At 47.4% G+C, this 13286-nt stretch overlaps 1 protein-coding gene across 1 annotated transcript in view; it reads left to right on the top strand.

The window, feature by feature from the left end:
* The window catches only part of LOC125018033 (titin-like), a 157118-nt gene that overhangs the window by 100160 nt on the left and 43672 nt on the right, over positions 1-13286 (top strand). Inside the window, exons 154-178 of the mRNA XM_047601648.1 lie at positions 217-510; positions 596-3565; positions 3652-3972; positions 4092-4376; positions 4472-4777; positions 4900-5063; positions 5151-5388; positions 5503-5778; positions 5856-6155; positions 6260-6562; positions 6655-6954; positions 7067-7354; positions 7593-7895; positions 8139-8441; positions 8528-8833; positions 9015-9302; positions 9432-9722; positions 9807-10094; positions 10583-10865; positions 10951-11258; positions 11353-11457; positions 11611-11808; positions 11902-12198; positions 12283-12870; positions 12963-13265. Of these exons, the coding sequence (XP_047457604.1) occupies positions 217-510; positions 596-3565; positions 3652-3972; positions 4092-4376; positions 4472-4777; positions 4900-5063; positions 5151-5388; positions 5503-5778; positions 5856-6155; positions 6260-6562; positions 6655-6954; positions 7067-7354; positions 7593-7895; positions 8139-8441; positions 8528-8833; positions 9015-9302; positions 9432-9722; positions 9807-10094; positions 10583-10865; positions 10951-11258; positions 11353-11457; positions 11611-11808; positions 11902-12198; positions 12283-12870; positions 12963-13265 (9906 nt within the window). The remainder of the gene's footprint in view (positions 1-216; positions 511-595; positions 3566-3651; positions 3973-4091; positions 4377-4471; positions 4778-4899; positions 5064-5150; positions 5389-5502; positions 5779-5855; positions 6156-6259; positions 6563-6654; positions 6955-7066; positions 7355-7592; positions 7896-8138; positions 8442-8527; positions 8834-9014; positions 9303-9431; positions 9723-9806; positions 10095-10582; positions 10866-10950; positions 11259-11352; positions 11458-11610; positions 11809-11901; positions 12199-12282; positions 12871-12962; positions 13266-13286) is intronic.

Genomic DNA, 13286 nt, shown 5'->3' with positions numbered 1-13286 from the left:
ATAATCCTTTTGTATTCGGTGTCCCAGCATGTTGTCATGGAGTAGTAGTTGCTGTTGCAGTAGTAGTTGTATGTGTCTTGTTAGTGTAGATGAAGTACAGTGAACAAGGAGAAACAGTATTTCAAACCTTTTTATTAACATATTATGGAGGCGACAATAAACTTGACTTGAATCCTGAATCTTGGATTAACACAATGTCCTTAATTGCACTTACAGATCCTCCCGGACCACCCAAGAACCTGCACCACACCGATGCAGACAAGACAGAGGTGTGGTTGGCTTGGGAATGGCCTGACCGCAATGGTGGAAGTGAAATTACCGGCTTCATCGTGGAGCACCAGGAAGACGGCCAGACCGACTGGGTCACCTTCAAGACTGTGAGCAACAACCACAGCCATGTCACTGGTCTGGAGGAAGGCAAGACCTATCGTTTCAGGGTCAAAGCTCAGAACGCCATCGGTGTGAGCCGTCCTGACACCAGTGTCCCTGTTACTTGCCAAGAGAAAACATGTAAGACACAAGTTTCAGATGTTTCTGATTGTGAATCCTGCTTGTGTTCTAAATTACAGACTGTTTCTGTTTTGTCCTCTTCCAGTGCCACCTACCATTGAGGTTGATGTGAAACTTATTGAGGGACTTGTCGTCAAAGCTGGCAGCACTATTGTTCTTCCAGCCAAGATGACGGGTATCCCCATTCCCACTGCCAAATGGCTGTCCGATGGCAAAGAGATCACATCAGAGGGCCACTTTCACATTGAGTCTGCTGGATCCTCAACCATTCTCAGTATTCCCGAGTGCCAGAGAGGAGACACAGGAGAGTATATCCTCACCGTGTCCAATCCTGCAGGCAGCAAGACTGTCGCCCTTCATGTCACCGTGCTGGATGTTCCAGGTCCCCCCATTGGACCAGTCAATATCTTAGAGGTCACCCCTGAGTACATGATGATCCAGTGGAGGGCACCCAAAGATGACGGTGGTACGCCCATCACCAACTACGTGGTGGAGAAGAAGGATGTAAAGAAGCCATGGGAGCCCTGGTCCGTTGTTAGTTCTGGCGGCACCAGCACCAAGGCCAAGGTGTCCAGACTGGAGAAGGGCCGTGAGTACATAGTTCGTGTCCGTGCCGAAAACAAAATTGGCATTGGTGCTGGACTTGAAAGTCCTCCAACTATTGCTAAGCACATGTTCAACCCTCCTGGTCCGCCAGGCCTTCCAGAGTGTTCTGATATTACAGAGAATGCAGTAACAGTAGAATGGACACTTCCTGAATATGATGGAGGAAGCCCCATCAGTGGATATGTGGTTGAACGCAGAGAAATGACAGGAAAGTGGATCCGTGTTAACAAAACCCCAGTGCTGGACCTGAGATACAGAGTCTCTGGCCTGTTTGAAGGCAACAGCTATGAGTTCAGAGTGTTTGCTGAGAACATTGCTGGTATCAGCGAGCCTTCGCCAACCTCTGACCCCGTCAAGGCCACTCGTGCCATCACTAAGCCTGGACCCCCTGGCAATCCTAAGCTGAAGGATTGGAGTAAGTCCTATGCTGACATCTGCTGGACCAAGCCAACAAGAGATGGTGGCAGCCCCATTCTGGGCTATGTAGTTGAGGCTCAGAAATCAGGATCTGCCCAGTGGGACAGAATCAACAAGGACCTCATCAAGATATGTGCCTATAGAGTACCAGGTCTCATTGAAGGATTGGAGTACAGAATACGCATCAGGGCCACCAACAAGGTTGGAGACAGTGAACCCAGGGAGTTGTCTGAGACCATCTTGGCAAAGGACATCCTGGTACCCCCTGAAGTTGTTGTTGATGTGTCCTGCCGTGACTCACTGACAGTCAGGGCCGGTCAAATCGTCAGTTTGATCACTAAAGTGAAAGGCAGACCGGATCCAGAAATTACATGGACAAAGGATGCCAGAGCCATATCCCGAGATAAGCGCACTGAGATTAACAACAACTACCCTCTATGTGAACTGGTCATCAATGATGCTGTCAGGTCGGACTATGGTAAATATGCCATTGTTGCCAAGAACAGCAGTGGACAGGCACAGGCTACCATTATTGTCAATGTCCTGGACACACCAGGACCTTGCCAGAATCTGAAGGTGGCCTATGTGACCAAGAACTCCTGCATGGTGTCTTGGGAGAATCCTGAAGACAACGGAGGCACAGAAATCACTCAGTACATTATTGAATGTCGCCAACCCAGCCAGAGAGGATGGACCATGATCTCCAATGACTGCACCAAGCGTCTGATAAAGGCCCCTCTCACTGAGGGCTGTGAGTACTTCTTCCGTGTTAGTGCAGAGAACAAGATTGGTGCTGGTCCATCAACTGAGACCAAGGCACCTGTGCTGGCAGTTGATCCCATTGAGAAACCTGGTGAACCCATTGACTTACATATCGCTGAAATTGGCAAGACCTTCTGCTTCCTCAAGTGGAAGAAGCCTGACTACGATGGCGGCAGCCGCAACCTGGCATATCACGTGGAAAAGAAACCAAAGGAGGCTGAAGAGTGGGAGAGACTTCACAAGGGGGCCATCAAGGAAACTTACTTCATGGCTGACAGGTGTATTGAAAACCAGATCTACCAGTTCAGAGTTCAAACTAAGAATGAAGGAGGCGAGAGCAACTGGGTGACCACTGCTGAAGTTCTGGTTAAGGAACAACTGGTGGTGCCTGAGATCAAGATTAAACTAGATGGAACGCTCATTGTGAAGGCAGGAGACTCCATTCCTATAGAGGCAACAGTAAAGGGCAAACCCCAGCCTGATGTCAAATGGACCAAGGACGACAGGACAGAGGAGATCAGAAAGGGCCCCAGGCTTCAGATGGAAACTGGTGCAGACTTCTCTAAGCTGCTAATCACTGGTTCTAGGCGCACTGACAGCGGCAAATATGTTGTTACTGCATCTAATAATGCAGGAACCTGCAGTGCTCACGCAAAGGTCAATGTTCTGGACAGGCCCGGCCCTGTCAGGGATCTCAAGGTGTCTGGCATCACTATTGACAGGTGCCATCTGGCCTGGGAAGTGCCGGAGGATGACGGTGGCTGTGATATCTACAACTACATTATTGAGAAATGTGAAACCAAAAGGGGAGTCTGGTCAGTCCACTCCAATGCTGTCATCACCAACAAAGCTAATGTCACCCGCCTTATTGAGGGTAATGAGTATATTTTCAGAGTCCGAGCAGAGAATAAGATGGGTCCTGGACCTGCCGTACAGAGTGAGGCCATTGTTGCTGGTACACAGTTCAGTGTACCTGATGCTCCTGAAACACCAGATGTGACCAAGATTGCCAAGGATGAAATGACTGTGCAATGGTCAGAGCCAGAGAAAGATGGCGGAAAACCAATAATAGGATATTTGCTGGAAAAGAGAGAAGAGCATGCTGTTAGGTGGTCTCCCGTCAACAAGGATCCAGTCCCAGGAACTCGTTTTACAGTTTCCGGACTCCTGCCCCTCCATGACTATCAGTACAGAGTTAAGGCTGTGAATGAAATTGGTGTTGGCAGTCCAAGCAAGGCTTCTCGTGCCATCACTGCTAAGGATACAGTTGGTATGTAACCAAAAATAAAGTTTATATGTCTTTAATACTCTGTGCATTATTTATGTCGCTTCACACATGCCTGTGTCTTCTTACAGAGCCTCCTGCACCCCCTACCAACATGAAGGTCTTGGACAGCACCAAATCTACAGTCACCCTGGGCTGGAACAAGCCTGTTTCTGATGGTGGAGCCCCTATCATTGGCTATGTTGTGGAGATGAGGGCGCAAGGAACCGCCAAGAAAGGAGATGACGGCTGGAGGAGGTGCAACGTGGCAGCTCAGCTGGTCGTGTGTGAGTTCACAGTCACGAGTCTGGATGAGAAACTTGTGTATGAATTCAGAGTGTCTGCTCAAAACCAGGTGGGCATGAGCCTGCCCTGTGACCTGGAGGGTGCCGTCATCCCCAAAGAAATTCTAGGTAAAGACTTCTTTACTGTTTTACACTTTTTTACACATCTCGACATTTGTGGTGGTTATTTTGGATTAGCATTATGGTGTAATTCAAGATAACACAAGCACTTTTTTTCTCCCCAACAGAGGCACCAGAGATTGACCTGGATGCCAGCATGAAGCAGGGGCTAACAGTGAGAGCCGGTTGTCCCATCAGACTATGTGCCACCATCAGAGGAAGACCGCCTCCCAAAGTCACTTGGAGAAAGATGGGTATTGACAATGTGGTCAGAAAGGGTAAAGTTGACCTCATCGACACCATGACCTTCCTAGTTATTCCTGACAGCACTCGTGACGATTCTGGCAAATACTGCCTGACTCTGCGGAGCGTTGCAGGAGAGAAGGCTGTGTTTGTCACCGTTAAGGTTTTGGGTAAGGCCTTCTCTGCTATCATAACCCGTACAAATTATGACAACACAAAAGTAAAAACTGAAGTCCAAATGTCATAATTTACTTTCTCCCAACAGACACTCCTGGACCTGTGATCAATCTGGAAGCCACAGACATTAAACAGACATCAGCTAAGTTGTCCTGGAGTCCTCCAGAGAACAATGGCGGCAGCGAAGTCACACATTACATTGTTGAGAAGCGTGAAATAGACCGCAAGACGTGGGCGATTGTCAAGGCTGAAGTTGCATTGGACAAGATTCCCTTCAAAGTCAACAATTTGATGCCAGGCACAGAGTACTATTTCAGAGTCACAGCTGTCAATGAGTATGGGTCTGGAGTTCACAAAGTGACACCTACATCCTATCTGGCCTCTGATCCTGTCAGTAAGTATCCTCTCTCCAGAGCAAAGAGTTCATCCACTGCTTAAACTTCCTGCTGTACCCAGTGGTCACTTGTCTTTTTCAAAAGCCATTCATTTTCTTCTCTTTTTCTGTTTTCCCTTCAGGCAAACCAGATCCTTGTCAGAAAATTGAAGTTCTGGAGATCACTAAGAACAGCGCCATGATTGGCTGGGTGAAGCCCGAAAGAGATGGTGGTGCAAAGATTGATGGTTACGTAATTGAATACATCGAGGTCAAACCTCCTCCAGAGCCACCAGCACCTGTGGAGGTTTGTCATGTGACCACTTTTCTTTAGACTTCTCCTGCCTGTGCTTAGATTCATTAATCTACAACCATCGTCTACAATTTACAACAGGTCGCTGAAGGAGAAGAAGCTCCTCTACCACCTCCACCTCCTCCAGTGGTAGAGGAAGAGGAGGAAGAACCTGAAAAGGAAGTGTGGAATGCCTATACCACAGTTAAAGGTTTGAGTATTAGTGTCAGTGGCCTGAAGGAGGGCAAGAGGTATAAGTTCAAAGTGGCTGCCAAGAACATAATGGGCATGAGCTCATTCACCGAGACCAGGGAGCCGATCGAAATCAAAGAACAGATGTGTAAGTTCTTACTTAATCCAGTTAGGTCTAGATTTATAGCACTAAACATGAGCACTGTCTGGTGGCTGGGATGCTCAAATGTAATGACTAAAATGACCATATTCTTTTCTTCAGTGGAGCCAAAGATCGTCATGCCAGAGACAGTGAGCGCTAGAGCTGGAGCCAAGCTCAGAGTCGAGGCAGTGGTTTCAGGAAAACCCTCCCCGACTTGCAAGTGGATGCGTGGTGAGGTCGCAGTGGTCCCATCTAGCCGTCTGGCCGTTCACCAGTCCAGCAACATGTGCGTCCTGATCATCAAAGATGTGTCGAGGACTGACAGTGGAGAGTACAGCCTGGTGGCTGAGAACAGCTCCGCAAAGGTGTCTCAGTCCCTGAAGATTGTCATCAGAGGTTAGTGTCTCCTGCAATAAGACTGTATAAACAAATTATTTATATTTCTGGAGAAATAACCTTTCTGTGTGTTTCAGACATCCCTGGGCCTCCTGAAGGACCTGTGGAGATCAGTGACATTGATTCAGATGCTTGCTCCCTGTCCTGGAACAAACCACTGGAGGATGGAGGCAGCAATATCACGAACTACGTGGTGGAAAAGTGTGACGTTAGTAGAGGTGACTGGGTGACAGCAGTCTCTTCCTGCTCAAAGACCAGTTGCAGGCTGGGAAAGCTTATTCCTGGAAAGGAATACGTTTTCCGCATTCGTGCTGAGAACCGCTTTGGCGTGTCCGACCCTATTCAGTCTGACAGGATGGTTGCCAAGTTCCCCTTTGGTAAGTTCAAAACGTCTTCAGTTAGTCTGTCTGAACCTGCAGTTTGTTTTATCATTGTAGATGTGTATCCATTACAGAATAATAATTTATTTCCACATCTCCAGATGTTCCTGGCGAGCCTCTCAATTGCCGCATCAACAAGACCAACAAAGATTGTATGTTTGTGGCCTGGGATAAACCAGAGAATGACGGTGGTAGTCCCATCACAGGCTACTACATCGAGCGTAAGGAGAGGAACAGTCTGTTGTGGGTGAAGGCCAACGACACTGTTGTCCGCACCACTGAGTATCCATGCGCTGGCCTCATCGAGGGCCTGGAATACACCTTCAGAGTGTCCGCCATCAACCGGGCTGGCCAGGGAAAACCAAGCAAGAAGACTGACTTTGTCACTGCCAGAACACCCGTTGGTAAGTTTTGCTCAAACAGTGCAACAAGCTTTTGTTTTTTTCATTTAAATTTTGTGATTTACATTTACTTGTTTATTTTTATTGTGCCACAGACACCCCAGGTAAACCTGAAATCTTGGATATGACTAAGAACTCTGTGACTCTGGTTTGGGCCCGTCCCAAGAATGACGGTGGAAGCAAGATCATTGGGTACTATGTGGAGGCCATGCGGGTGCCAGGAGACACTTGGATTCGCTGTAACACCAGCAGCCAAAATGTCCCAAGGGAAGAATATACAGTGACTGGCCTGGAGAGAGACCTGCAGTACCAGTTCAGAGTCATCGCCAAAACTGCTGTCAATATGAGCAAACCCTCAGAGCCCACAGACCCTGTCCTGGTCTGTGCAGAGAATGGTGAGATGTTTTGACTTATATCCTGGCTGTTAACCCACTCGCTTCAATAAACATGTGACTGTCATTTCCATGTCTGAGTTGTGTATTTCTTTCTCTTCACCTTTTTAAACAGTTCCTCCCAGAGTGGAGCTCAACGCCAAGATGCAAAAGGGTTTGAAGGTGAAAGCTGGATCCACAATCCTTCTTGAGGCTGAGGTGTTCGGTAAGCCCATGCCTAGAGTGACCTGGAAGAGAGGCGACGATAGTTTGAAGTCGGGTGAAGGCCAGGTCATCACCCATCAGAGGCATCAGTTCCAGCTGGAGATGACCAGTGTCACCAAGGAGCACACAGGAACCTACACCATCTTGGCTGAGAACGCCAGTGGCTCCAAGACCGCAGAGATCCAGGTCAACGTCCTGGGTAAGTACCTCAGAGAGTGAGCAGCTGTGGCTCTGGAGTGTCCATGGGTAAGACACCAAACCCAAAGTTGTCAGAGGAGCACCTTGCAGAGCACCTTGCATGACAGCTCCACAGTAACAATGAACACTCTACCAACAGCCTTAAGGCTGTAGTCAGATTTAATGCTGCATAATTTTCACACAGCTTCACAAGTCGATATTGTGTGCCTGTCTGACTGATTCACTTTGTGCCTCTTCAGATGTGCCTGGACCTCCAGTCAGTTTCAAATATGTCGAGGTGTTTGCTACCAGCATCAAGGTGTCCTGGGAGGCTCCTCAGAAGGATGGTGGCGCCACGATCAACAACTATATCGTGGATAAGCGTGAAACCAGCAGAGCGAACTGGGCCCAAGTCTCTGCCAAGGTCAAGGGCAATGTCTATGAGTTCAACGTGGAGAAGCTTATCGAGGGCCATGAGTACCAGTTCCGAATCCGTGCTGAGAACACATGGGGAGTTGGAGACCCACTTGTCACCAGCCCTATCATTGCCAAAAATCCATTCAGTGAGTTATCAGCAGATGTGTCTGTTCATACGTTGCATTATAACATCAATCATAGTGAATTAATTGTTCTATGAGTACTACTGTTTAAAGTACAGCTAAATATTGGAGACAATAAGTGAGACAAGCAGGTAAAACTGCTCTAATCACTCCAACATCTAGTGTCTTGTCATGTTAACTTTCGATTTGACAAACTTGAAATATTTTCATATCTAAAGAATACCTTCACATTGCTGTCCCTTTCAGCTGTGCCTGGTCCTTGCGAGGCCCCAGTGATCACCAACATCACCAAAGACCATATGACTGTGAGCTGGAAGGAACCTGCTGATGATGGAAAGTCCACCATCCTGGGTTACATGGTGGAAAAGAAAGAGACTAAGGAGATGAACTGGGCGAAGCTGAACAGGAAGCCTATGACTGAAAGGACCCTGGAAGTTGCTGGCCTCACAGAGGGAGTGGAGTATGAGTTCAGAGTCATTGCTGTTAACGTGGCAGGGCTTGGCGTACCCAGTGAACCCTCTGCTGGCACCGTTGCACAGAATCCCATCAGTGAGTACCATTAATGTTACCCCTTACAACTGCTGAGAACTTAACTCCATATGTAAATTCAACCTGGCCAATCTTCTCTTCCCCAGCCCCACCTGGACCTGTTGTGAATCCCAATGTGACCGACACCACCCGCAGTACCATCAGCCTCACCTGGAATGTCCCTGCCAACGATGGTGGCAGCCCCATTTTTGGATACTTGGTGGAGTGCAAGAGGACAGACACCACAGACTGGATCCGCTGCAACGTCCCCAGGAACCTGCAGGACACCAACTACACCATCCAGAACCTCATTGACAAGTCAGAGTACCAGTGCCGCATCACTGCTGTCAACAAGGTTGGCTTTGGCGAGCCAGTTGAAGTACCTGGAAATCATGTTGCCAAGGACATCATTGGTATGTATAATTTAGATTTCTGAACTTGATTCATATCTATAGGACAGTCTGTTAATAAATTGGTACAAAACCTGAATGATGATCACAAGGATTTAAGCCTTTTTGTCTGTAATAGTAAAACAATAAGTTTCTCGTCTCACAACGTTGCTCATAAGACCATCATCTCTGGTTGTACATGTAGTTGCACCTGAAGCAGACCTAAGTGCTGAGTTAAAGGAGGGCTTGGAGCTCCACGCAGGTACCACCATGAGGCTGCAAGCTACCATCAAGGGACATCCCGTTCCCAAGGTTACCTGGGCAAAGATGAACACCAATATCAAGGATCGTCAAGGCATCGTCATCAAATCCAGCAACGTTGACACCATGGTAATGGTGGAGAAGGTCAACAGATATGATGCTGGCAAATACATCCTGAACCTGGAAAGCTTGGCTGGCATGAAGATGTACACCATCGTCGTTAAAGTTTTTGGTCAGTCAAGAACTTATTGTTCTTCCTTTAACATGAATTTGTGTTTGCAGTAATTGTACTTAGCACAGAGAGAGAGAGTCCCCATGTTTAAGAGACACACTCAGAGTTGTTGTTTTTATGTATTTCCAGACACTCCAGGACCACCAGTCAACCTGATGGTGAAGGAGACTTCCAAGGACAGCGCCTCCATCTACTGGGACGCTCCTCTGATTAATGGTGGCTATGAAGTCACCCACTACATTGTGGAGAAGCGTGACACTGAGAGAAAGGCCTGGTCGATTGTCTCCAACAACTGCACCAAGGCATCATTCAAAGTTCCAGACTTGGATGCTGGACGGTCCTACTGCTTCAGAGTGTCTGCAGTTAACCAACTCGGGGCAGGAGAGACATGTGAGACTGCTGATTCAGTCCGAGCAACAGGTGAGTTGCAAAAAACAGAGTTGTTTTGGTTTTTGTAACTGTTAACATAATACTCAATACACTCTGAATTGTATACTTTTTCAGAGGAGCCTGGGCCCGTCATGGACTTCAAGACCTTGCTGGTTACCAAGGACTCTTGCACTCTAAGCTGGAAGAAACCTCTCACAGACGGTGGTAGCCGTATCATCTGCTACGTACTGGAGGTCCTCAACGGCGACGACAAGTACAAAGAGCTGATGAGATCTAAAAACATGCAGTACAGTGCCAAGGACCTGGTGGAGGGCAAAGAGTACAACTACAGAGTCAAAGCCGTGAATGATTCAGGAGAGAGTTCTGCCAAGGAGCTGGCTGTGGTTGCCAAGGACCAGATCAGTAAGTCTCCAGACAAAATAATGAGCAAGGATCTCGCCACAATAAGATTAATTCTTGTATGACAGGAGTATACTTAGGCTGCTCTGGGACGTCTTTATATTTGTTGGTGGGACTTCAAGTGATGGTATGATGACCTTGGATTCTAGATATCGTTTGAAAGAGAGGAGAACCAAAGGATAGAATGTGTGTCAGAAAGTAGGGAGTGACGGGGTGGAGTGGAGACCACAATAACAGCACTGAATGAGTTGACCAGGTATATGCGGACTGGCCAGGTGATGAGTGGTTGCGGTGTGGCCCTGTTCCTGAACAATGTCACTTCACAAATCTAATATGTGAAGAAAAAAACTTAGGTTTTAATTTAACAGATTTCTTTTTCATCTATATTAAATGTTTTATGTATTTACTGGTCGTAGTAAGAATTTAATGGTATGGTCTAACCTACTGAGCATGTGATAATAAACATGTTAAATTTTTTCCTTCGTCTGAAGTTCATCCCACCTGTGACTTGAGGGAGTTGCCCAACATGTGCTACATCGCCAAAGAGGGCAGCACCGTCCGTCTGAAGATCCCAATTATTGGCAAACCTACGCCCAAGGTCTCCTGGAAGAAGGGAGAGGATGAAGACCTAACAGACACTGGTCGAGTTTGCGCTGAATCATCTGCTGTCAACACCACGCTCTTGATCAGGGACTGCCAGAGGACTGATGCTTCCAAGTACACCATCACCCTGAGAAACAGTGCTGGAACCAAGGAGTCCACCATCTTCATCAGGTAAGATTCACACAGCAACGGCACCATGTCCACACACACTGGCTATATTTAAAAAGGTAAAAATTATTCCTCTGCATCTCCTTAGGGTGGTGGGTAAACCTGGCATTCCTGTTGGGCCCGTCAAGTTTAAAGACGTTACAGCTGACAGTGCTACACTGAGGTGGGGTACTCCCAAGGATGATGGTGGCTCAGAGATCACCAACTACATCCTAGAGAAGAGGGACTCTGTCACCAACATGTGGGTGACGGTGTCCTCTACTGTGGAGACCAACACCATGATGGTGACTGGCCTCCATGAGGGAACAGAATATATCTTCAGAGTCTGTGCTGAGAACAAATATGGCGTTGGAGAGGGACTGAAGTCAGAGCCCATTTTGGCAAAACATCCATTCAGTGAGTCAATGGATTTGACGGACTACAAAAGGAGGAATCAGTGCAAAACTTAACTATTGAGCTTTTCCTGATACTGTTAATCTGTTTTCTATAGATGTTCCTGATGCTCCTGCTCCACCTCAGATCATGAGCATGCGCCATGACTCGGCTTACCTGGCCTGGTCTGATCCCAGGAAGACTGGAGGATCGCCCATCACAGGTATCGACACAGTCAACCTTGGACTTTTTATTTTAGCACTATTGCGGCTATTGATATGAAGTGGATCTTCTGTTAACAGACAGACAGACAGATAGATAGGTGCTTTAAAATTTCACAGTGCATTTTATCCTTCTCGTTTGGTACTATATTCAGGCTACCATGTTGAGTTCAAGGAGAGGAACAGTATGTTGTGGAAGCGGGCAAGCCCAGCTGCCTTGAGGATGAAGGAACACAAGGTCACTGGGTTGACTGAAGGTCTGGAATACGAGTTCAGAGTCATGGCAATCAACCTGGCTGGCATTGGCAGACCAAGCGCTCCGACCGATCCTCAGGTGGCTCTGGACCCCATTGGTAAGTATCGAAATAGCGAAAGTGGCCTCAAGCATAAAAAGTAAATATGTTATAATAATGCAAAATATTCATATTTGTGATGTGTATCAACAGATGCACCTGGTAAACCCGACGTAATCAGTATCACCAGGAGTACTGTGACCCTCCAATGGACTGAGCCACAGTTTGATGGAGGCCACAGGCTAACTGGCTACATTGTTGAGAAGCGAGACCTACCTTCAAAGATCTGGGTGAAGGCCAACAATGTGAATGTTGTGGAGCCTGCATTCACTGTCACCGACTTGCAGGAGGGCTGCAAGTATGAGTTCAGGATCAGGGCAAAGAATGCTGCCGGCGCTCTCAGTCCACCATCCGAGCAGACGGACACCATCATCTGCAGAGATGAATACGGTGAGAGGAAGACACAAAATTGTGTTTAAAACCATCCTGACTGTTTAAAATGACGAATTAAATCTTTTATTTCTCCTCCAACAGCTGCACCAACCATTATTATTGACGCTCAAGTGATGGAGGGCCTGACTGTCCGAGCTGGTGATACTATCGTCATTACTGCCACAAGCATTGTCGGAAAGCCTGCACCAACCTCATGCTGGTCAAAGGGAGGGAAGTACTTCAAACCCTCTGACCTTGTTCATATTGAGACCACTGCAACATCCTCCACTCTGTCCGTCAAATATGCTGGCAGGAAGGACTCTGGAGAGTACACCATCACTGCCACCAACCCCTTTGGTGTCAAGGAGGAAACCGTCAAGGTCAAAGTTCTGGATGTTCCTGGTGCTCCTGGACCCATTGAATGCAGTGGTGTCTGCTCTGAGAAGGTGACTCTTACCTGGACAGCTTCTACTGAGGATGGAGGCTCCCCTATCAAGTATTACACCCTGGAAAAGAGGGAGACCAGCCGTCTGCTGTGGACTATCCTAGAAGAGAAGGTCATAGATTGTCACTACGTCGCCACCAAGCTAATCCAGGGCAATGAATACTTCTTCAGAGTCTCTGCTGTTAACCAGTATGGCAGCAGTGAGCCGTCTCACTCCGAGGCAGTCAAGATGGTCGATAGATTTGGTATGTACAGTTAATATATCTTATTTAGTGCACCTGGATGATCAATATGGGCAACTTGAATGTGAACGTGTTTCGTTTCTCTATGTGTGTAGGTCCTCCTGGTCCACCATCCAAACCAGAGGTTGAGAAAGTTGATGGACATTCAGCCACTGTGACCTGGAGAAGACCAGCTGAGGACGGAGGAAGTGACATCATAGGTTATTGTGTTGAGAAGAAGGAAAAGAAAGGTGTTGGATGGCTCAGAGCGTCCAAGAAATCCATTACTGAACTCAGCTATGAAGTGACAGGTCTCACCGAGGGTGTAGAGTATGAGTTCCGTGTACTTGCGGAAAACAAAGCTGGTTTTGGAGAACCAAGTGAACCATCAATGCCAGTCAGGACAATAGTCATCGCCTGTAAGTAAAAATATATGGAAA

This window comes from Mugil cephalus, chromosome 12, assembly GCF_022458985.1.
Source record: "Mugil cephalus isolate CIBA_MC_2020 chromosome 12, CIBA_Mcephalus_1.1, whole genome shotgun sequence".
Taxonomy (NCBI): domain Eukaryota; kingdom Metazoa; phylum Chordata; class Actinopteri; order Mugiliformes; family Mugilidae; genus Mugil; species Mugil cephalus.
Note: the sequence above shows the minus strand (reverse complement) of the source record. Positions and strands in the feature narration are given on the sequence as shown.